At 42.2% G+C, this 25,515-nt stretch overlaps 1 protein-coding gene across 1 annotated transcript in view; it reads right to left on the reverse strand.

Annotated features, from left to right (window-relative positions):
- Nucleotides 1-25,515, reverse strand: part of LOC128715317 (semaphorin-2A-like) — an 81,716-nt gene that overhangs the window by 34,152 nt on the left and 22,049 nt on the right. The window contains exon 2 of the mRNA XM_053810200.1: nt 6,529-6,616. Coding sequence (XP_053666175.1) covers nt 6,529-6,616 — 88 coding nt within the window. The remainder of the gene's footprint in view (nt 1-6,528; nt 6,617-25,515) is intronic.

Genomic DNA, 25,515 nt, shown 5'->3' on the forward strand with positions numbered 1-25,515 from the left:
AATGCTCTAGTTTGTGGTTTGTTGTACATTAATTGTATTGTTTCTTGTTACAATGTGTTGGACTGATTATTTTTTAATATCAGAAATGTTTTTTTTAACTAATTTTGGAATTTCAGGTGTTTTTAAACTTTGGACACTAAGCACTCTAATTTCTAAATACTTAATAATCCTTAATAACCCTTAATACATATTAATAAAAAAATAATCCATTTCTTTTTAGAAAAAAAATGTTTTCATCTTAGTACATCATGTTTCTCCACATTATTTCCAAGAAGGTTTATTGTAGGGATAACCTTTTCCATTGTAGATCATGAAAGGATTTTGGTTGTTGATATTTTTCCATCAAGCTAAGCGCCGAACTATCCTTGTAAGTGTTTGCAGATTTTGAGGAAATTTCTCTCTCCATCTCATCAATGAGTTTAACCCACACTGTTTTCTGTTATCTACGTGACTGCTATAAATAATGAGATTTTTTACGAACGCTTATATACACGAGAGAGGAAACCTGCAGTCCTCTTGAGTTCCATTTACAGCCTTTGAATGGTCAGTCTAGTGATTCCGGTGAATATCTCAAGAAGAACAGCGAATGTATTAAGCATTAAGACGGCATGTTAAACTGTAGACCGGGGAAACACGAATGAGGTAATTGCGAAAAAATGAAAGCTCTACTAGTCAAGCACTTCTCCCATAAGAAATCTTTAAACATTCCCTGGTCTTTTGATTAGTTCACATGTTTTCGCAAGTGGTACACTGGCAGTGTATCTGTTTCGGAGAACAAAACCCGTAACGAAACACTAATTGCAATTTATGACAAATTCTCCACCAACTAAAGTTGTGCAAAAAAGGTTCACCTTACCAGTTCTTGAGCATTGCACTTTTCCAAGAAGTATCGGAAGCAAACGTTGGCATTATTTTAAAAACAGAAGCAAATAAGAACTAGGCCAACGGTATGGAAACTGTGCCAGAGTGTCGTGAACCGAAAACCGAAACTCTCTGCTGGGAAAACAGGGTTCCACGCCCTTGCCATCATATTCTTAGACAACGTCAGTGTTAAGGCATTTGGCGTTGAATTTACTCCAGCTCTGGCTATGAAGGTGAGTATGACCAACACAAAAATGATACCATTCAACGGATGAACTTTTGGTTGGAAATTTTTCCACCGTTTATCTTATTCTTGCTTCTCTTTTTATACTACTTTTTCCACACGAACCAACGCTAAGGATTGCAGCCAAAGGAAACTTTCTCTACTTGGTGCCTTCTGTTGCTTCCGTTAGCACATCTGGATTGTGGTGCTCTTTCGCACTCCGGCTGATGAGCAGTTTGAAACGAACAGAATGTACTGATGCCTATCGCACTGATAAAACAGCAGGCAAAAAGATCGGAAAAGTCTCTGTCACTGGTCGTAGACTAGACTAGCCCTTGTCTGTAGAAACCAGGGAATGGGGGAGCGTGGTGAAAAATTTATTTCAATTTGCTTCCGAAACGCACAGCTTCCTTCACTCTCTTATCTTATCACTGTCAGATCCTTCAAAGTTGATCCTTCGTGCTCATTGTTTTTGGGTTTGCCCGTGTTTTGTACGCTGTGTGTTCATTTTTTCTTTCTTACAAACACTATCACCAATCGTCAAGATGACCGTGTTTTGTTCGCAGGACGAGTTTGATTGTGTGAAATCGTCACCCCACCGGTGTCCGATGTGCTGCTGAACATTTAATCTACGCCGGATATACTTCCAAACAGTCAACAGAAAACAAATAAAACTCACACACTGATAAGACATCCTTGGGAGAGCGTGTTGGGTGGGATAAATTAAGAAAAATACTCAATTCATTAGGAAGTGACATTAACATATTTTAGCTTCTATCGCGCTAAAAAAATCAAACCCTCGTTTGCAGATTAAACTGCTGAATGCTGTCGGATGAGCGAATGTAGATCTGCAAAGACTGGCAGTTGTTGCTACTACATTTCTGTACGTTTGTCGATAATCGCACCAGGGAAGACAACAGCAGGAGCAAACGTCGTGAATCATGAGTGAACAATCGCTCCTTAATACGGCTGCAGTTAACTGTTGATTCCGGCACGGTGCAGGTTAAATCATTCGTTCCGTATCTCAGACGGACATGAAACATTTTCTAATTAAGCTACGGAACACACAGACACAATTTGTCAGTTTTTTGACAAATTAGTAAAAGATTCCCTTGCTAACTTTGGTATTATCGTGGCGCGTGGTGGAAAAGAAGACAAATTAGCGTATTAGCTCCGGGGTATCTCTCTAGGGTATCGGGGTATCGGGGTGTTTGAATTTGGAAATGGGCGCCCAAAGGAAACTGTGTTACAAATTGTTGCTTCTTAATGCTGTCCAAATGGGATTAAGCTGCATGTGTTTGAGAGAAAATTCAATGTAAGGAATGATTCAAACCAATGTTTCTTTCATATTTTTATAATTATTATAGCAAACAAAATTATACGCGTGGAGTAACACTGTTAATGTTTTTCATACTTCGAAGATTATTATGTCCAAACCACCTCAAATCACTCGTTGTGGACGAGCATAACCCAACATCATGTGCAAGGTACGAATTTGGCACACGCAAATATTATCCGTCGGGTCACGAAAGCGAAAATGGAAATATTCAAACGATTTACCATTAATCCTAACACCACTCATTAGGAAGCAATTTCAGTATCAATTAAATAAACCATTCAAAGCGGATGCTTTCCATTTTACCGAATGCGAAACGATTATGTGTGCTTTTGCCGGTTTGGGGTTTGAACATTTCTGCCACAGGTTTTCCGATTCCCACAGCTTAGCATACTTCGGCTTAGGTTAAAATAATCCCTTATTGATGAACGATGATGATGGGTTCGTGATGGGTGTTGCGCGACGGCTTTACACTGTAAATTTTGGGCTGTGTATACAATCACACGGCACCACCACGTCCGTATGTTGAGCACGCGTACCGTGTACGCCAACCCTTCGTGAGCGAACGTGCGCGTACTGCTCTTGATACTGCTGTGCATCCACTGCTGCTAGAGCACCACACTTTACAAGCGCTTCCAGGTAACTGATAATATGGCAATGTGACACCGGTTCTCATTATTCACCGGCAGGCCCTTGAAGAAGTCTCGGGCATACCGGACTGGGACGGGTACAAGTAATTAAAATTGGCTTCGTTAGTGTGAAACCTACAACCCGTCGAAACCGAACCAGGAGCGGAAACGAGCGCGTCCGATATGGGGTGTGTGACGGTATTTCGATGGTGTCCTGATGCCGGCGGAAAGGATTTTGGAAATGAACGTAACACACACGCGCTGCGTCGTTTTGGTGGAGGCTCAAGAGATGGGGACAGGGGTATGAGCGGAGAACAAAAGGACATCTGGAAGGTGACGGAAGGTATCGTCACCATCGTTACCCGTAGCTCATAAGTGTTACCGCAGTATCAACTCACCGTAATAAGTACGATGTGATGATTATTTTCGAACAAACTTTGCTTTCCACCTTTCCACCCGAGCAAAGATGATCCGTGAAGCCGGAGGGGAGAAAAGGTGGATTAGTGGTGAGGCAGAGCGCCAAGTTTCTGGTGGTAAAATATTTACCGAAATCCCGAAACCGAAACCCTCAGACCATCAGACCTGATCGTGCTCATCATGTTGCTGCTAGTCGTTGGCAACATCATTCTTATCCTCATCAATCCAAGCACTTCCTCTGTGAGAGTGTGAGTGTGTGTGTGTGGGTCGGGTGGGCATAAGGAAACGGAGGAGGCGTTGGTAACTCCCGGGAAAGCAATACCTGCTTAAGCCTTTGGCCCGTCTAATCTCGGCGCTTCTGGCACCTCGTCGACGCTGCTGAGGTGAGTCGATCCGCACCGAGATTGGCCCAGAGTTTGTCTTCACACGTGCCCTGCACGTGACGCATCCCATTAAATCTTCATCACTGTTTGTTTTATGCCAACGGCAGGAGTCGGTACGACGGGTTTTCGTGCACCGTTTCCGTGGAGGTCGAAGGTGAGCTCTTTTTATACCATACATCCCCACCCGATCGCACTCCAATTTGCCTGGGACAGCATCGAGACGGGGCAAAATGGGATGGATTCGGTTTACATCGTTATCGCGTCGCAAAACCCTCGGCAGCAGCTGCGATGAAACGGAAAGCTTTCAGCGAAGTGGTGGTCTTGAATCGGGGGAGGGTCCCGGTCTCGCATCCAGGTGCTTTCTAACTGCAGATCAGTGGAACGACTTAATAGGAAATGAGTTGTCTTTCACTTTCAATTTGCTTGCAGCTACAGTTTGCTTTTATCCCGAGAAGACGTGTTGAGATGGTTTTGCCTAAGTTCGTTTTTTTAAAGAGCGCCAGAAAAGAGCACCAACCCCCTTGGATGGAGCAGCATGACAGCAGGCAGGACGAATATACAAAATAACACTTTGATCCTAATTCATTATGAAACGCACCGTATGCGTACCAACCGTTGATGAAACACACGTTTTAGAAAGCCAGATCCGGCGCTATCCTGCTGAATCATTCCCCGGGGACAATCGAATTAGAAGGTGCTTCCAAAAATGGGTCTCGTACATCTAACTATGAAAACGTACAGACGTGTACATCAGGCGCATCAGCTGCATCGTTTCGCGCACACGAAAAACCTCGCTGCATAAAGCGCTTGCCCGCCTGCTCCATTGTTTCAATGAACTCTCCGAAACCGGGCAGAGTTTGGGGAATTATTATGTTTAAGTGCTGTGGCCTTTAACCACGCACACCGAAACACACATGCACACAGACCGGCTTGACGTCAACGTCATCAACCACGCTGAACAATGATGCCGATGGGAAGATAAATGCGGGCAAATAGCGATAGGCTGTGATGGCTGATGGAGAAAATTATTATCGGATTATCGCATAATCGCTTGCTTTTGTCATTTAAGGCCAGCAGCAGGACGCGCGCTCGCTATCTACACCCGTGCCGAGACTGTATAAAATGGGTTAATTTTGATGGATAAATTTTGGTGCACAGGAGAAGTGTACCCGTTTCGCTTTCGCTGAATGCGACCGGGTTTGGAGCATGCCCCACCGGAGTACTGTGTATAAGGTGCCTTTGGCGTTGAAATTATGTCAAGGCGATGAGATAATGTGCTGATTCGTTTCATGTTAATCAAGCCTCAATGTCGATAATTAAGGTTTTGAATGGATTGTAGCTGGCAGATTTACATGTGCAATGATAAGCGCGATGTAAGCTGATTCTAAGATGGTTATTATGTAATTAGCGATACAAGTACGTATCGGATGGCATTGGCAGCAAATGTATGGTAATTGATATTATTAATCAAAGGACGACACTACGCGCAAACATTTTGATTTGGTCCTATTTTCTTGTTGATGTAGATGTTTGAATGTGTTGTGTTGTTGTTCTAATCAAGCAACTAATATAATCTTCGAATCACATTTTAAAACGATACACGCTGCGATCGTTGGGAATACATTGTGGGAGAGTAATTCGTGATAAGTGAGCACTGGGTGTCTAAGCTGAACCTCATACATCTAGAGCAGTAGGTCCTTCAGCCATTACATTCTCTAACTAAGCGAAAGTATGGAACGAAGTAGAATTTTGTATAGCTCATTTGATGCACATAACCAAACTGGTTGTAATTCATCTTCTAATGCACATTGATTGAATCATCATCAACTGTTCTATCCAGGGGACTTTCAGGGTAGTCTTGCTCTGTGTCTTCGTTTGATAGATTCTTAGAGAAACAGGTCAAGTGCTACATAACGCATTGAAAGGCAATAGATAAGTGATACTCAAGAGCAGAATGCATAAATATCCGTGCTGTTTGAAGGATAAGGTACAATCAAGTTTGAACCCAGGTGGATAGTAGAATAGTATTACTTTACCGTATCTTGTAAGAAGAACACTTTTGTCACATAAGTTCTGGAGTTCAGGTTAAAAGTGTCACTTATCAATTAGATGTATTTAAATTACCTTAAACCTTAAGAGAAATATCTTTCGTAGGCTTGAACTTAACAATTTGTTAATATTTAGCTATTTCATTTACTATACACCTCGTGAAATTTTGGGATATATTGTAACATGCAATCTGTTAACTTATTGCTCCAATGATCAGCTACATTCATATTCAATCGAAAACTTCAAAACCCTGTGATCCAGTTCTTCTTGGAAAATCTTAAACTTTCACTCCTCAGATGTAAATGGCACTGGTGGCTGCATTTCAAATTCGAAACACATTCACCAAACATCCATGTCATCGTAAGTCATTTGCAACAAATTAACAACCGAAACCATTTATCACAGATCACGTCGACATCCATCTTTCCCATTGTCGACCGTACAAGTTCCTGTCATTTCCGCCCTCCTCCCATGAACTGCCACCACCAACCCGACTCTTGTGTCTGATTGGCCGGGATTCGATTTATTCCCAGCTAATCCTGCGATAAAAATCAAACAATAATCAACCGCCCTTGCGTCTCGTAACAGTCGGCAAACGGGGCTTCAACTGTTGCACGGTCGTATACTTACATGGCACCGACGTACAGCGTGTCCCGGTCCTCATCCATGTAGAATGTTCGGTAGTAGAATTTGCCGCACTGGAACTCCCGTACGTGATCTGCAAGCAGGAGAGGGAAATAGAGAGATGATAGAATAAAACCAAAAAAGAAAATTCACATATACAGATTTAAGACAAAAGCACTGGGAGACTCTGGTGCCAGAATGGAATGGATTGTTGTTTTTTTTTTTTACTTCTCCGGACCAAATTATCGTGGACACACAATGGCAACGGTGCGGAATGGGTTGGTGACTTGGTGGGGACTAAAATAAAGCACGAACGCAGTTTGAGACAAGGGCATCTTTCAAGCGGAGAGAAAATACGACAGGACTGGCTTTGTTTGGGATTTGGCGTTGCTTTGTTTTAGGTTAGGATTTAAAGGCTGCCAAGGCTTTCTTTTTCGTGGTGTTTTTTTTTGTATTTCTCGCTTGTTTTGGGTTGTTTTTTTTTAAGCGTTTTGGTAGGTATGTACGTGTGTTAGTCGTATCCATTTGCATCCATCCAGCATAAGGTTTTGCTGTGTATGTTTGCCTGTAGCGTATTCTACGTGTGCATAAGCTACTGTTTGCAGCCTCCATCATCGCCAATGGTGGATGCTTACAGTTCAGTTCCGAAGCTCTGGAAAGGAGTGCGAAAGAGAGCAAATCTTTACGCGGTGAAGCACCCAAATCTGAATCCAAAGGAAGCTAAAGAACTTGGGACGAAACAAAGGCACACACAGCCACATTGACAAGGGAAAGGCAGAAACATCTGAATGGTAGAAAAGTGAAGAAATATTTGATTTTCCATGCAAATGTATTCATTCCACCGACGGTTTATGCTGCTTTTTGTCGTTTAAGCGATGGGAGTCGGTGGAAGGAAGAAAGAAAGTGAGTGGACTTATGCCTCTCGCCGTCATCCCTGACCATTGCCTTTGAAACGGTTTCGGTAATGGTCTGTGTGTTTACATTCTGTCTGCACGAGGCCATGCGTTTTACGGAGCAGCTTCACGAGACTGCACCGGGAAAAAGCCGTCATACATTTGGGCCCGCGTAGGAAAACGGCAGTGGCCAGAAGGGAAAAATGGAAAATCGGTCGAATTGAAGCAAATACAAAAAAAAAAGACACACCGCCACATTCCGAGCAAAACCCGACTGAACGTGAGCGAAAGTGAACCTATTTTTGATTCGATTGCTTGAACGCATTTTTATGCTCGGACGGTCGGACCCTAGGCAAAGCATTTCAAAATTTTCTTTTTCAGTTGCTTCGTTTTTTTTTCTCTGTTTTGCTCCCTCTCTTTTAGTACTAACAAGCACGTTTTTGGGAAGCTTGCACTCGTTTTTGGCAAGCACTTTGTGACCCAATGAATATATTGGGTTTATCTAAATGATCGATATGCGTCGGGGCGAGTATTGCGTTACGGGTAGCCTGTATATCGGCTAAGGATTGCAATGAAAGTAAAATAAAGAATGGTACACAGAAAAAACGGCACACAGCAAACCGTAACTAAACCAGCTTCAATTCGATGGGTAAAGCAGCGTGAGATGCGAATCGTATGCAAAACTGCGTACCATAAATGCGGCCTTGATGGATGAATGTTTGAGAGCGTTTATTTAATGCTTCAATGTTTTCTTTTTATTCTATTCGATTTTGGCAAATACCTTTCTCGAGTGGGCAGGCTGATTTTTTTCCTCCTTTTTGAGTGTTTTGTTGATTCTACGTTATACGACGTGCTCAATTGAATACAGTTTGAATTTTGCGCTTGGTTAACGGATGATTTTCATTTATCGTTTTTTGGGGGTAACTTTTTTTGCTGTAAAATTAGGTAAAGATGATTGATACCATCAAGCGGCAAACGCAGATGTGAATTGATTATACCGGACATTCAGCAACGGACGGCCTTTGAATTTTCTTACTTTACTACTTGTGCAGTACCTTTAAGGTTTATTGTTTTTATCTAAGGTGCCACAATGTTTTTGGCAAAGATGTAAAATGTGAATATTTTAATCTGTTAAAATCTATTTTGCTTTTCATTTCAAAGTGACTTTTCATATTATTATGTTTTTAATACTATTCTTCTGCACACCTTCCTCACAGTAGTAATGAAAAAACAGAACATTAATTTAAATTTTTATACTTAATAATCCACAAGCATAAATGATTGCAATACAATATTAAAATTGCTGAATTAGTTTAACTTTTTTTAATATTATATTTTACTTTCATATTTACAATATTCTTCAAAATATGTTCATTAAACTACATCTTAACAGCTTTCTACAGCACCAAAACACTCCAAAATTACCCTTTACGGTTAGCAATGAACTGAGCAATAAAAATGCTTTTAACAACAATCCAACTTTCAAAGTGTTTCCCATCGCTCCCAAAGTTCCTTCCTGCTTCGTTATGCTAGCAAATTCAGGTGATGAAAATGCTTTATTTCAATCGTTTCCTACACTCATTCGCTTGCACCGTATATCTGCCCAATCTCGAGATGCGTAAAACTTTCAGCAACTTGATTTCACAGCACGGCATGATCACGTACCACTGTGGCAAATGCTTGTTTTTTTTGTTTGTTTAACTTTTTTTGTGCGTTTGGTTCGATTTTCATATTTTTATAATTTAATACCCTTATCCAAGCGGACCCACTGCTCCGAAGGTACAACTGCTTGGTGGCAACCCAACTCAAAACGCCAAGATAAGCAACAGGACAGGAGTGATCGATGCGCGCGATAGGGCAACGACGAGGGAAAAATAAATTATTTAAAAGTAAAACATCACAACGCACCGCTGCCAGCTTTCAACTCATCGGCCTTTTTCAGCAAGTTGATAGACTGTTTCCCCCGGTCCCTATGGTGGTGGTGCCTGATCGAACAAGAAGGTACGAAAGCTAATACGCAATACGGAACCCGCGGGAACATCACGGCGAATTCCACGCAATGCGGGAGCTTCTCGTCAACAATTTATTGTGCCACCACACTGCACAGTATGGCTGCCAACATTCCGTCAGCTTGAAGCTGTCTTTTTTTTGCACTAAAACGATTTTAAGCGTCAAATCCCAAAAGGATTCCCGTGCCAACAGTCGGAACAGTCGAAAGGTTCATGTTCTGAATCAAATATATCCTTGCTAGGCTGGTCGAAGAAATAGAACACTGCTCAAAGCGGGCATTCACATACGCGAACTGAAGTTATGGTTTGTCCATGGTGGTGTTGAGTTGTGAATCGATGAACAATTTTCCGGTTGTTTGTGAAATCCGGTTTACGCAAAAGCAATCAGATCAAATGGAACTCGAATCTGTGGACAGAAGTCAAAATGCGAAAAAAAAATGTATTGACCACATTAAGGACTTGATAGAGATGTTAACTTTTAAAAGCTCTTTGCTGCTCATTTCCTTCCAAATATGTTCAAACATTGACCATTCAATGTCAGGCAGTGGAGAGAAGACCTAGATAAATTGTAGATGCTGCTGTTCTGCATGTTTTTGTCCCTTTAAATCCATGATTCAATCGAATAACAAAATTTTGTTCCACAATATATTTATTCACTTATTTACTTACATAGTTATAAGGCACTACAACCGCCTCGCGGACTAATTCTGAAGCAAGAGTCCTCTTTGCCGCTCACAATCGAGCGCATTCGTGTGCCAATCCAACAACTTTTTCTGGCGGACGATCTGCCAGGCCACCTCTGTCCATGTGGACGACATAAAAGTACTTAACGGACTGGGTTAATCGGTGTCATTTTGATGACATCTAATTCGCAGTACGATAGTGAGCTCATCGTACAGTTAGTACAATTCGTCATTGCAGCGGCTCCTCCAGTGTCCTTTCATGCATACGATACTAATAATTCCTTCCCCAGACACGAAGAAGAGTGTTTTTCAATTTTGGACCAAGTCCATGTCTCAGTAACATATGTGAGTATTAAAAATATATAAGGACCATTCAATCCCAGGTTCGTTTGTCGTGACAGGTGTTTAGAGTGGATAAGTTTCTTCAGACTGTGGATTTGTTGCTGCGCCATTTTCTTCAATATCTGCCGCATGGATCTCTAATAGTTTCCAACTATCTCTTATACTATCTTGTAATATAAGGGAGATTATTTTGCAAGCGGTATTCAACTGCACTCAAGCCTATCTATTTTCTTGTAAATGGTGTTGATGCCAATATTCCAATCACGAGTCATCAAACACCACATATTTGTTGATATATTTAAAATCAACTGTAATATTGCAAGGAACATGTCTTTCTGATCCAAACTACACGTAAAAGACAAACAAACCCTTGCATAATTGAATAATTTGATGGCCTAAAGCAAGCATATTGAAAAAAAAAACAGTTCGAAATCTTCCTCGCTGTCAAGAATCAAACCGTTTGCCACGCAAAAGTCATCTCCGAGTAAATCGATCGTGAATGTCAAGAGCCGTCCGGCAACATGCGCACGGTGCAAAAGTTCATGATCATTTGTCTCAATTGAGGTGACGGTATACTTTGAACCAAGCGGAAAATAAAACACGCCCGGCCCCAAAAGGTAGGAAACCCCCGTGTCGGTGCTTCTGACGGAGATGATGTTTATCGATGTTCAACATGCAGCTCTTTTTCAGCCCATCCGCAAGTCCTACTCACATCGATTCTATTCCGTAAGCCATAGAACACACTCTCCCGCTAAAGACACATCGAAATGGATGGATCATTTTGACTGGGGCTGTCACACCTGAGCACCCGATATAGACTTGAAGTTTCCAGCTTGACCTCGTTTCCCGGGTTTCCCGAGAACTGGGTTCGTGCTGCCACACCGGCACCAGCGCTTTCGGGCACTAGGCAACTGTTTCCTTTTCCAGCCAATTGATCATCGCGCAGAAGGAGTTGTCTGCCATCCATTCCACGTTACCATTCTCCAACCCGGCCCAGCCCATGCCGGTGCACAACGGAGACCATCGAGCCGGCGCATAAATCAACTCCATTTCAATAGATTCCCCATTAATCATTTTCCAATTGCGGTTTTGGAACCGTGTACGGTGTGCGGCATTGCCGTTACCGAGCCCGGACCGCGTTGTATGGCTTTTGTTCGAGTGTATCGCCACGCGCGTAATGGAGTGATGTGTGGTGCGGCGTGTACGGATCGTGACTGAAATCTGTTAACAAAACACCTCCATCCACGTGAGGAGGGTACAGGAAGCGAGCGTGCCATGGCCCATCACATCATCGACGTTACCCACCGCCGTAACCGCCGGTACACGTGTGGGACCGATGTGCGAATCGATTCCGTGTCACATTTTTATGCTTGATGAAGATAAAATAAATGGTGCTGAATAAATCACGCATCCGGCGTCTAATTATAGGCAGCAGCAATGGTAACCACCATCGGCAGGAGATAGCACCCGGATGTTCCTTCTTTTTTATTTGCATTGTTCTTCTGGCTCGCACTGTTATGACACCGGTCGTTGTTCCCTGGAACATGGCGCGGCAAATGATGCTATCAGGCGGTATTGGTGTGGTAGTGCACAAAAAGTGAGTCAAAACCCCTTTTTGCTTCGGTTTGGCCTACACCACTGTCACACTTGCAAGCGCTCAATGGCCGGGAAGCTTCCAATTCCTTTGAACAGCCCCTACATGGAGGCGCCTGGTAGCTGGTGGGTAACGTCTTTTTTTTCTACGAATCCAGGTTTTATTGGTGCATTGGAGTGGAAGTTGGAAAGGAAAGGGGGAAGGAACAGAATAAAAGAGAAACGCTTTTTTCATCAAAGGATCTATCCAGCGCCCTCCTCCTTTCCTTCTCGCTTCTCTCCCATTGCCAACTCTGGTACGGAACGAACGCAAACCAAGACGCATAAATCTTATTGGCAGTTCACAAATGGTCCCAGCCACGGAGCGTGTCGGTGCTGCTCTTTTTTTTACCCTGATCTTCTATACGGTAGAAAGAAAACGAACGCGCCCAGAAAGAATTGTTCCACTCCCAGCCTTTCAGTACGATTTAGTTTAACATTAGGTTACACATGTACCATAAGGATCTCGTCGTTCGTCGTTTTGCAGTGGAAAGGTTCTGGTAGGTGCCAAGGAAAATATTGAGAAGGCTTATCCGGAAGAGATGTTTCCACTTTCCGGTGTGGGTTTATGCTGAGGTAAATTTGAGGGCAGTGAAATTGCCCGACAGACTGGAGGAGGCCTTTGCATGAGGGGCGAGAAATAATGGCAGGCAAAGAAGAATGGCTTCCCACTTGGGTTTTTTTTAACTTAGTTGAATGTTCTGTTTTAGGGTAAGACTAACTTCGCTTAGTATCGAAGAATTTTATAATATTTAAAAATAGTATAAGCAAGATTTGAATTGGAGGTTTTACTTATTATCTATCAAGGATGTTTCAATCACGCATAATATTTTTTGAATAAAACTTGGTTTAAAATACAATTCAGCCAATACGAACATGCATATCACGGTAGTATGCAACGGATATTGCGAACCATACTCAAATCTCCACGAGACAATATTTACCGTCCGTAAAGAGGAAAACTATTTCAATAAATTTCGGTCGAGTCGGTTGACTGCACACTTTGCTTTGAAGGGGTGTTTCGATCTTGATGCCGACTGTCCACCCATCTTCTTCATCCACCGAATTGTTCCGGTGGCTGGTTGCAGATGATTTTTTTGTGTGCTTTAGTTTCTTAGACGCTTTTTTGTCAAATGGAACGCACTTTCAACCCGAAACAAAAACATATCTCCCAAGACTCTTCTACGGCGAAGCGATGAAAAACAGGAACCTTTCTTCAACGGGATGATTGCCTCTTAACCTTCTGAATCTGTGCACAAACTCATTCGCAAATGGGTAGCTGCAATAAAAATAGTCTATCGTGCGTTTAAGGAGAAGGGCGAAAGCGCGAAAGAACACTTTAGCAGACGAATAACAAAAAACTTGGTGCACATAAAACACAAGCTGAAATGGTGCGCAACGTGTTCCCAGTGTAGCTATTTGGATACTGCTCGAATGACTTGTGTGATGTCTTTCCTTCCATTTTTGCCCCAAACATCGCCATTGCGATGGATAATTTTCGGGTTACGTATCTTATCGATCGGATTTTTTTCCATTACATAATTTCCAGCAACTATTAATTTATCTGCGCCGACCAACCAACCAACCATCTTGGGTTGTGGAATGAATAAGACATCACTGGTTCGTTATCTGCAATGGTTTTTCCGCGATCGATCCGCGCTGTTGTGCTGTGATAAATCTTCACACACTGTGTGGCCTGGGGTGCAATGCTGGCGCAAAAACCAATATCCATTACTCACCTTTATTACATCGAGAAAGTTTGCTGGCCAAAATCGCAACCTCCCCTCCAACCCATTGGGCACGGTGAACCATTAAAACGTCACCTGGCGCTACCAGATGGTCTTGTGTATGGACCGCACCGAAGAGATTTGTGATCGACGATACTAATCATACGAAATTAGTTCTTCCAAAGGTTATCTACACTTGCTACTCATCGAATGAGCATGAGAATGTATCCATCACGAGCCAGGAAAGCAAACAGTAAAGGAAACTAACTGCAGAGAATAGCACATCCGCAAAAGCTTGTGATTACTGCACAGTTGGTTGGTCCATGCTTTTTTCTTACGGATTTGTAGACCGATAGCAAAACTCCACATAACCATACTTTCTTTCCATTTGTTGTTACCCACCAACAGTGAACAATCACGCTTTCCTTTCACTGTCGAAATCACGCGACTCCATTACGATCATCTTCGACAGGCAGCGCAGCGTAAACGCATAAATCACCTTCCGATGCAATAACTCTATTAACTGGCCTTTCCCACACCACCACGCTCAAACGCACCCACACAAACACACTATTTGGCTGTCCGCTTCTCGAACGACGGCATTATTATTGCACAAGAGTACATTCGTTGAGGTTGTTGTTAGGTTATGCCTCCTGCCAGCGTTGGTGCTAGTGAGCTTTCCCAGTGTGTTAAAGCGCCCTGGCACGGGATTACGCGGTAGTAACATAGAAAACTGGCAACTGTGTTGCGTTGTTCCTTTTTGTGCCCTTTTTTGCGGAAAGCGCCATGCAATCACCAACGCAGCAGGAAGAATGGTCTTGGGTTTTTGGGAAATTGTTTAACCATTTTCGCGCACCGAGATGAAAGCACTCACAGTGAGCTCGTTTGCCATAAATCATGGAAGGTGGAAAGGACGTGGCCAAGTTTTCCATTGCATGCTTTGTACCGGTAACAAAAACAGTTTTATCAGTAACGCTATTTTTATGGTAAAAGGACCTATTTCTGTCTGGCGTTAATTCTCAATGAAGCAAAGTTGAAGCTGCTGAGTATAACTTAATTTGGAGCAGCGAAATAGTCAGTGAAAATGTTTTATTCGACTATAACAAAGGCTTGTAGTAGGAGAAGTATTGTGTATTAAAAATACTATTTTGAATTTACTAAATTGTTTAAAAATTGATATACGAAACCAAATGAAATAATTTGCATAGTACCGGTTTTTTTTTATCGGGAACGTCTTTAATACGTTTGATGTTATGCAATCTGCAAGGCAAAGGAAGCTAATTAAGCTGTATTAATTGCAGTTTTATGATAAAACATTTAAAAGCAGGCTTAATGTAACGGATAAAAGTTTAAATATTTTAAACATGCTTGAATTTCAATATTTCATCGAAAAATTCAAGTTTAAAGACTATATTCTATTTGATGGATTTTATTTCTTGCCACCACATTGTGAAGTAACTCTCGTGCAGGTGCAACTACCAGCTGCCCCATTTCATCTGTCACCGATTAAATGCAATCCAGAAATGCCTTCCATAAAATAAATTGCTCCAAGATGTTGCCGGCTACCTTCTGCTCGGGAAGCGATCGTAACCTGTCATTTTACATTTCCACTGCTGAATCCATTTTCACTTCCCTTTATTTGTGCTTCTCACGGGAAGTGCACATTCGGGAAAATTAAAAACCAACCCATCGTGGCACGAGCAGTGAATGGCCAGGATGCACAGGCTCTCGGGGTGTGCGAAGGCTGAAGCGGTAAATAAATAAAATAATGCCAGCAAAAGCCATACGCGACTCGGCAAGCGGTTGCATCCGTTAGCTGCATTTAGCTAGTCGGTACGCCCGACGATGAATGCTGCTCCACAATCGTCCCCTTAGGGATGATTCCTCCCAGAGGGAAGTGATTGTAATGTATATCCTAAAACGATCGCAACACTGATCGTACCTCTTTTTTCAAAACGTGTACATTTCTGTTTGCCACAGCACGACGTAATGCTGCCCAATTCACACAGCAGGGCAGCGCGAGAGGACGTACCCTTGCAGCGCCTGTTCAGTTTCGGTTGGTTTCGTGCAACAAACTAACAGCCTTCGTCAGGGATAACGCTTCGTTTGGGGAATGCAGCTGCACTAGCAGCGAATTATTGGGCAGCAAAAAGCGGCAAATGGAGCCCGGCAAGCTGCTCAGGATATGTTCTGACAATGGTTCCGACTTCCAACCACCAACTGTCACGCTGGCTTGCAATAATGGGTCGTTGGAAGAACAAAAAAAAGCATACCAACAGAAGAACAGGAAACATTAGAAACGTAGAAGCAAAACCTTGTGCTCAAACACATCCCGAAGGAAAAATAACAGCTCCACTTTAGTAACAGTAGGAAGTAGCGAACGGTAGCAAGCGACTGCAAAGAATGAGTGCCTGACACGCAAACTTCAGCAAACTCCACCACGGTGGTCGCTGCCTCCTGTTATCCTGTTAAACAACACCACTTGTTAGATAAGACCTTTTCCGCCCGAGTTTAGACCACGGAGCATGGTGCATATTGGTGCGTTTCTGACCGGAACCGTTTCACCAGGAACCGACGACCGAAAGTTTACATCCACCGTACTAACTACTACTGCGGGTCACTGCGTCATTAGGAAAATTAAAATTCGTTCCAATGGGTTGAGTTTTTTTTTCTCTTTTTTGAGTGAAACCTCAGTAAGATACCTCAAGAACAACTTGCCTATAGTTGCCTATCATCCCCGTTTACAAAGCGCCTCAACGGTGAGTCAAATGACGACTTGGGTGGGAAAATGGAAAGGTGACAGCAACCCGTTAATTAAATTGTTGATCGTTCCTGTCCGTTAATTGTCTGCTGAATAAATAATCGCTCTAAAATGACCGAAACTCCAACCGGGTGCGATCTCGACACGGGTAGCAAGGACCGCAATGATGAGGAAAGTGGACGGTGAAAACAAGAGTTAAAACAGAGGCAAAACTATAAAAAAAAGCAACAACCCACCGAGCGCGACTGTCTTCTTCGTTGGGTGACATTTACAAGAAATAATACGCTACACGATCGTACCACGCGATGTCACGCGCGTAGACTATTTAGTAGTTGGTTTAATAATTCAACCTTTCGCCTGGCGCTTACAAACCGCCCATCGGGTGAATAGCTTCCACCCGGAATAACCGCCACACCACTGCGGTTGGATTAGTAGAGCTGTCATTTTGTAACTTGAACCTCTTTCCTGGGTTCCTTTTTGCTGGTCTAGGGGTAACTCGCCCGGCGGCAGAATCTGGCGAAGGAAACCGGGGACGGACTACAAATGATGGACTATGAATTTTTGAACGCTTTTCCTTGTGCTTCGTGTTTTGTGTTGGCGGCTTAGCGGTGTATAATTTGTTGCATTGAACGATAAGGCCGTTCAGTGGTGCATCCGAATGCAGAAAGGACAGAATGCGAGCGAGTGCAAAATTGTATACCCAGCAATCATTGGATAACTATCGGCTTCCTGACTTCAAAAGTGTTTGTGATGTTTTGTACTGTACAGTTTCTGCTTTCAATCGACTTTTTTCTAGAGTCTGCATGAGTTTTTTAGAATTACATAGTTTAAAATGCATTACAATTGTAACCTTATATCTGAATACCTTGGTTATGACGGAAACGTATTTATTTTTTTTTTTTTGTAATAAAAACCGGATTTACGAACCAGTCTTTTATGCGTTTTGCATACCTACGGTAGATTACTGATGTAGTCCAATTATTAGTTGACTGAAAAATATTAAACTTTAAGTAAATTACTGATTATTCATAGCAAACTAGTCGTCTGAATGATATGACAACCAACATGGCGTACTATTACAACTGAAATCTTTAGGTGAATGACCGGGTGAATCGGACTTAGATTAATAAATCTTTAAACTTTAAGAGGCAAAAAAATCCAATTCTGATTCTCAATCTTCTTAACTATTTTAATATTATGTTTACTCATGGGTAACTTGGTTGCGGTGTTGGTCTTCACAAGACAGCACCGTTTCAACATCCCATCCGGATCAATCCATCGTACGCAGGAATGAAGTCTTAACATGCAGTGCGGGTAAATAAAGTCAAAGAAAGTTAAAAACGGTAGGTTTAGACCTCTTAAGCTTGTTTGCCCTTAAAAAAGAGAAATTTTTATGAATCCCTGACGAATCATGGAATTCGGCAGTTTCTAGAATTCTCAAAGATTCGAGAATCTTTAAGATTTCATGACGGTCTCTGATTTAGAACATAATTATTTGGTTGCGAATTCATGAATCTTTATAGACTTTTGAATCCTCAGAAAGTTGAGTTATGTGTTATATAAGTTTATATAAGTTTATATAAGTAGTATATGAATCAGCGTACTCATCATATTCATAAAACACAGCATTACTGATATCTTAACAGCAGCATAATTTTTACTTGTTTGCACCGTACTCAAAAGGTGCATGCTGCATTCGGAAGTACTTGACCAGTTACACCCTTTACAGGGTAAACCACTTGCCGCTAATGCTTCCTTCTACCTTCGTCTACTTAATCATACGTTCGCACCATCCACGAAATGCATTTTCAATTGCTGTAAATGTCACGCTAAATTCCCATTCGCTGCGATTTGAGAATTTGTGACCATGCATTTTACGAGCTATCCGCTTACGATGAATTGGACGATAGAAGTAACTCTGGTTCCTATTGTATGCTCTGCACATCCTTTGTGCTGCACTCGTCCACCATACACACACTACACAATTGTTACAATGGCATGCAATTGAAGAACCGGAAAATGCACTCACACACACACATACACTATGCATTTTGTTCGTCCGACGTAAAAAGACGGGACAGCAAATGGCAGGGAAGCTTTCGCATTCTCGTTCCGTGTTTTTATTGCAACTAATTGCTGCGTTGTATTACCGTACCTTGCTCGCAAAGGTTTGGATTAGAACGGCACGGGCGCTGCAACTGGTCGGTGCATCAGGGAGTTAAGCTAGCTAGCACGTAAGCTGGTAGGATTAATCAACGGTATCTTGAAGACTTTAGATTTCGCTTTTATTGGATGACTTTTACTGCTTCGCTTTTGCACGATGGCAGGCGCTTGTGAACGAGCAACACACGCTTTTGTTGGTAGTGCAATTGCAAGTTTATGCCATTCGTACTACCCACGAAGCAAGGGGTAGATCGGTGGATCAGTTTCAAACTTATCTACTAATTGCATTCGACATCTATAAACGCACTCCAACCCAAGCGGGCATGTGTGTGGTGAAGAATAAAAAAAGGCACCCAGAAGTAACATGTAGATGTTCTCTGCGGAATAGCGATTCAGTGCTTAATGAGATGCTAAAATGGGTACATCACACGGATTGGGTGGGCGACTCGTTTGCCGTAAATTACAGTACCGTGATTTGCGTGCAATGTGGTAGTTGAGATAAAACATAGGTTTTGCTGCAGCTTAGACGACCATAATCGTATCATCGAGTGACTTATTAATTTTAGCATGTACCATTGCGGTTTCACAATGGTATGGTGTTGCAAGAAAAAAAAACCATGATTAGAATTCAAACTTGGATGTTGTTCTCTTACATGTTTTGAAGTAAAGTCCAAATCTGGAGATACGTGAAGGATTCTCCATTTTTAAAAACACCTTATAAATCGAACATATTGACCCTACTTTGGCAAGGGATTTTAGCTGTAAGTTTCTTAACCAGCGGGGCACGTATTCATGTCCATTATTTTTCAAGATATCTAAATTATTAGCTCGTCCGTTTGCGTCCGCTCATCACCAAAGAGCACAAACTTTTGCTACCTACTTGACTGTATCCTCCTGCCGCATGATTGATTGGTATTAGGAAAAAAAAGAGTAAATATATTTAGCAACTCCCTTATGCAATAAGAAAACAAAAAGTTATCCACCAACACTGAAAGCCTCCCTGCGGGGGCCAGTAATTAACCTTAACTTTCCAAATGAATGGCTCCCACCGGTTACCCAAAACCCATATACACTTGCTTCGTTACCATGGCTCATAAAAAATGGTGGTAAGAAACCCGGTTCCGAACCGATGGGCTCAACGAAAGACTAAACTTTTCAAATTAGCTTCCAATCATCGCGTGAATAGGAAGGACGACCACAGGCTGTCAGGGGAGGGGAGCTTGGTTCGTCGCCGATCGATCTGTTCGTTTTGAGTGAAACTTTTCGTGTGCATTTTGCGCCCATGCGAAAAACAACTGACGAAGAATAGAAAAAAAAAACACATTTTTTCTTTCACTGAGCGTTTTGATACTGATGCGACTCTCCAACGAAGAAAGTATGAAACAGCGCCCTGACATGGTAGGCCAGCGCGAGGGAAAAGCTCAACGCACTGGGTAAAGCTAATTTCATTAATCTGCAAACGTTTATCGTAAAACTTGGCAGCATTGTCTGCGGTTAAGCCTCGTCGAACGTGACGATAAACTCCCATCCAGCCGTTTTCATCAATCGGTAAGAGAAAAACGACCACGGCCTGATTATTGATCGACTGGCGAAACCTTCAAACGAACGCACTGGCTAGACCCCGGCCCATAATGATTCATTTTCGTTAAGCACAAACGCAAGCGGGTAATGAGCTGGCACAATTTTCTCTCGCCCACCATAGCAATTATTAGCAAATGAGGTGAAATTTGAGACGATGAAAGAGTGCCCAGAATTCTCGGAACACGAGGTTGTTTTTTTTTTATTCATCCTCTTTGCGGGATCCGTTTCAAAATGGTGGTTTGCGTTTTATCTTGAATTCACTAGAAACGCAAGAGGATACTTTGCGTACAAGAAAAAGAAACGACGATTCAAAGTGGTTTCCTTTTTTGTTGCTAAACGACCTACACATATCAACAGTGGAAAAAGAATCTTCTTTTATCAGCTTCATTAGCATAGAATAGAATGACCTTTTTGTTGTTTTTGAAAAAAAAATCGCATCGGACTCAGCAACCGGTAGCGCAAATAAGCAACCTTCCTGCTACAATCTTACACAAAACCCATGCTTTCCAATTTTGTCTCCGTTTCCAATAAATGAGGAAAAACGATACATTGTGAACTCAACAGCGTAAAATGTTTTCGATGGGAGCTGAAGCAAGGGAATCAATATAGATTTCGCTTTGTTTTGTTTATTCAATTTTAACTCGCTACGAGCAGACTGTTTCTTGGGTGCAAAAAAGAGACAACAACGCCCTAATAGAACTTCATATCCTTGGACAGTTACCAACGCTAGCAGCTTCTGTAGAAGGCTTGCCCAATAAAATTGGAAAGGATTCCCATTCACTGGAAAAAATACCTCTTTTCCCAGCTTCCCTTGGAACACACACAAAAAAACATCCGGCCTTTCTGCTAGTGTCCAAGCGCGGTTGATTCAGTTTCCGGAGCTCTGTTCTATTTTTTTAACCTCGCTTTCTTCCTTTTTTTTGACAATGCTATTCGAGGTACTTTCTCTTCGATTGTTCGTTACGCTGCCCCCCGTACACCATCGCATACTCCAGCACCGAAAACGTACCGAGTGAGAAAAATGTCATAATACTGCAAACGAGTTCGAAAACGAGTTGGCCTCCGGGAAAGAAAGTGGACAACATCCGGTGATGCTGATGCGGTGGGAAGAATCGGAACGAATGCACGAAATAAAACCAATACAAACGACCACGGCGGCCGGAAAGACGCTCAAGATCGGCACACACATAAGAGCCCACCAAGCTCACGTCACATGTACCGGCTTAGGAAAGAAGCAGAAAAAAAAACCCAGAAAATGACCCTTGAAATCCAATTTCGCCTAATTTTATTATGATTTTTGTTGTATTGTTGTCCATTTGGCCATGGTGTCGTACGTATGAGTTTTTGGAAGTTCGCGCGTAGCTGGGGTAAGTGAGCGAAAGCGCAAAGTGAGGACATTTTGTAAAGAGCAGGCTTTCCTCGCCGGCTGCCCAGCAATGGGGGCAACAATGCGACGGAAGAATGACACGAATGGTTGCAAAATTCGATCCGGAAAGCGAGCGAGATTACTGCCGGTGTAGGCCCGGGAGCCATGATAGTAAATTCAATCAAAGCCGGAAAGTATGACAGACCTCGCGTGTGCTAAAAAAGAAAAAAAAGGTAACAAACGAGCCTGCCCGTTTTTCGTCGGAATCGGTTGATTGGATTTTTATTCAACGGTTAGTGCTCGTTTTTGGAGATCATGTTGAGATTTAAACATCATTTGCCGGCAGCTTCACAGTGGAGCGCAACTATTGGTAGGGTTGCCGCACGCTAGCGAATCCAAAGACAAGGAAGATTTGATGAAAGCGAACAGTGCGCCATTACTATAAATTGTTTCATTGTCACGATGGCAAGACGTTGCGAGGGTTTGTTTTACAGCGGCCAAGGTCATCTTGGAATTCCATTGGAACAATCAAGTACAATGACAATAAAAGGCAACATACTATTTGTGTAAGCCTTTCATTGTTAGGTTGGGGATGCTAGGGCTCTTTGGAAGGTGACAACTACAGAAGTGTAATCAACTCATGCAGCTATTTTAGTCGAAAACAATGTTATTCATCGGTATGGAAAAACGATCTTAAAAAAAAATTGTACAATCGAAATTAGTTTAATTGTTAAGTTTTGAAATAAAACTATGCTTAATATCAAATTTTAAAATTTAATTTGTTGATACAGAAATATCTCAGTACCAGGTATTAATTGATAAGATAAATATTGTTAAAACATGCTTTACCATTGCAATAACCCTTGCAGTTGAAGTATGATTATTGCAATTTTTTTTTATTTTCCATTCAATGAGTTCAAACGTGAGCGAAAATGCGCAAGGAATATTTTACAAATAATAGCGTAGATCTGCATTTACATCCTTTCGCTATACAATATTGAACATTATCCCAGCTGATAGACGCCTTTCCAATCGTCAGCTGATCCTGGTGGTTTGATAACCCGGAAGCAGTTTTCCCAGCCATTAACCAATACCACCGGTACGGCATCGTTTGATTCTATTCGCCAGAAAGCTTCAACGATCGAACAAAAGCCGCTACAGCAGCATTTTGGTTATCACGACAGCAGCAACAGCACTGAAACTTTATCATCTTGCGAAACTTCCAAATCTGCTGAGTCATCATTAGAATAAACGGAAAGCATCCGAACGTAGGAAAAAGTACTCACATTACTGATCCGAACACCAGTTTGCTGTGGCTTGGGATTGAAAGTTTTGTGCTTCTGTTGTTGATAATTTTTTTCCCCTTGCAAAGCTTCATTTCTTCCGCTCAGTGACCGAATCGGGACTCCAGTGGGTCAAGAGCGTCCGTTGAATTTCCGGCGTGATGCTAGTACGTAAGGAAACGTACTCCGATCCAACTCGAATCACCCAGAATCATAAGAAAACGGTGGAGAAGGATATATTCCTAATCCAATAAAATCCGGCTTAATTAGATAATGGAGAAAAGTAGTTTGACCGATACCCGGGCCTCCTAAGACACAGTTCCCTATAGGGAACCTCACTTAGGGAGTTGTATGATGAGGTGGTCTTGGCAAGCATAATGGGAGTTATAATTTCTTACGCCTTTAGCTCACTTTTTCTCTCCTTAGAGAAAACCACTGTTCAGACATTCTCAGCATCTCGTGGGTAGCAACTGCTCTACTGCTGCGGTCCATGGCTACAAGCTCATCAATGGAAGGACCCGAGCAGAAGCTTTAATATCAAACGAGCAAAAAGTCACACAATGGGGGAAATGCAAAAACGGATCCGAAGAAAAACTAGTTTTCCTTCTAGTGCGTCTTCAAATTTTCTATCCAGAACGAGGGAAGCAAAAGGGAAAAGCAAGTATGATCAATGATATACCAGATATACAGTCATCGTGGGCCGTCCTCAAAACGGATGTCGCTGGAATTGTTCGTCGGTTTCGCTTTAATGCTCAGCGCCATGCCATCGTTCAACGTTGCTCGGTGCTAGGCGTTTCGCTTCCCTAAAAATAGCAAAAACTAACCGAAAGACGTTCTGCGGCTTCAATAAAAGGCACAAGAGGAACTTTTTTCCATAAGGGATTAGATTCAGTGGAAGAAACTGAAAGCGATTTTCATTCAACCGTACGGAACGATGCGCACTCGAACGGGAAAGAAACGCACTTGGACTGCCATCATATTGCGTTCTACGAATGGAAACGGGACACCGGAGAGCCAGTGTGCGATGCATTTTCTTCAAGACAAGCGTTGATCTATTCTACGGCGCAAAAAAAAAACTCCGAGAGATTGGAATCTTTTTCCCAATCTTACCGAACGCCTGTCGAGAAGAAAACGTTACGTTGAAGTACTTTCCAATATTTTTACCATCGATTTCTGCCCCTGTTATTCTCCACCCCTGAAACGGAAACGGAAAGAGTGCTCCTTTCAGAGGCCATTTTTCCCGAGAAGAGCATTATTTGACTCCCCATTCGCCAGTATGAACCCCACATAGCTGGGGGCATCTGAATGGTTTTTCGATATGGCACAGTGCCCGCACCATCACCTTCACCGAGGTTCGGTCGTGACAGTTGGCGGCGCATGCATAGACACATTATGGGCTAACTTCCGGTCTATATCAGGGGCCGTGGCCAAGTTCGAAAGGTTTGCCTTTTCCTAAGGGTCGCTGCCTGTGCCAAGCTCGTTGGCCACCATGTCGAACTTTGATTGTGTGTGTGTGTATGTGTGTGATAGGGTGAGGAGATTTTCGCTGCATTTCGATTGTTTGGCAAATAGCTTCAGCATTTGTTCAAGTGCATATTCTCGATTTCGGGAGTTTGTGATTGTGTCCGAAAACGGTGTTTTAAACAATAAAAAACATTTCTGCGATTATTTGCGAGTGGCTTGGTTTGCTGAATGGCTGTATAAAAAAGGAAATAAAATAGGCGATGGATTATCCATCGCGAGGACTACTTATTGTTTTATGCTAGAAATGGTATTTTGTTGATGATTTACAGAGACTGGAAGGCGTTTTCAGACATGGAATGAAGCTTATTGATGTTACGTTACAAAAAAGAGGCAAGAAACCCTAGACCAAATGTGAGCCATAAATTAGAATGGAAAATGATATAGACATAAAATATAATAAATCTTAAGATGTTTTTCTCTTTCTTGTCACAATACTTTTTATAAATATTAACATTTGCTAATTATTCTTCTTCTTCAGCGGCACAACAAGAGGTCTGTCGTTTTTGGCATTCTTGGACATTATTTACATGCACCCGAATAGTCAGCCCTGGAAGCGTACGGGGAATTGGTCTAGATGGGATTTTGGTCCGGTCCGTTCGTGTGGAGACCGGCGCCGCTACTTCCATGTCACCGATCCGAGCTGAGCATTTATTGTATTTGCAATTTTAATTTAATCTAATTTTTAATATACTATGACGAATAAAATACGAAATGATTGCAACAGTAGAATTATTGAACCCGAAACGAGATTGCGAAACCGACCCGAAAAACGTGTCTTAATCAAAATTACTGGTCCATTGGCGTAGATAGAACTCTAACGGAACTATTCGACTTCTGAGCTCAATTTAGGTAGGGTCAGGCAAATGCAACTATAAATATTTTAAACCGTTTGCCAATCAATTCACATTTTCTTTTCTATCCTATTCTTAACAAAAATTCAGTTATAAACTTTCCAACTGTTCACACATTAACATAACACATTATCGACTGCCATTCTGGGCCAGCATATAAATTGATACATGATGATAT

The sequence above is a fragment of the Anopheles marshallii genome, chromosome 3, assembly GCF_943734725.1.
Source record: "Anopheles marshallii chromosome 3, idAnoMarsDA_429_01, whole genome shotgun sequence".
NCBI classification, from domain to species: domain Eukaryota; kingdom Metazoa; phylum Arthropoda; class Insecta; order Diptera; family Culicidae; genus Anopheles; species Anopheles marshallii.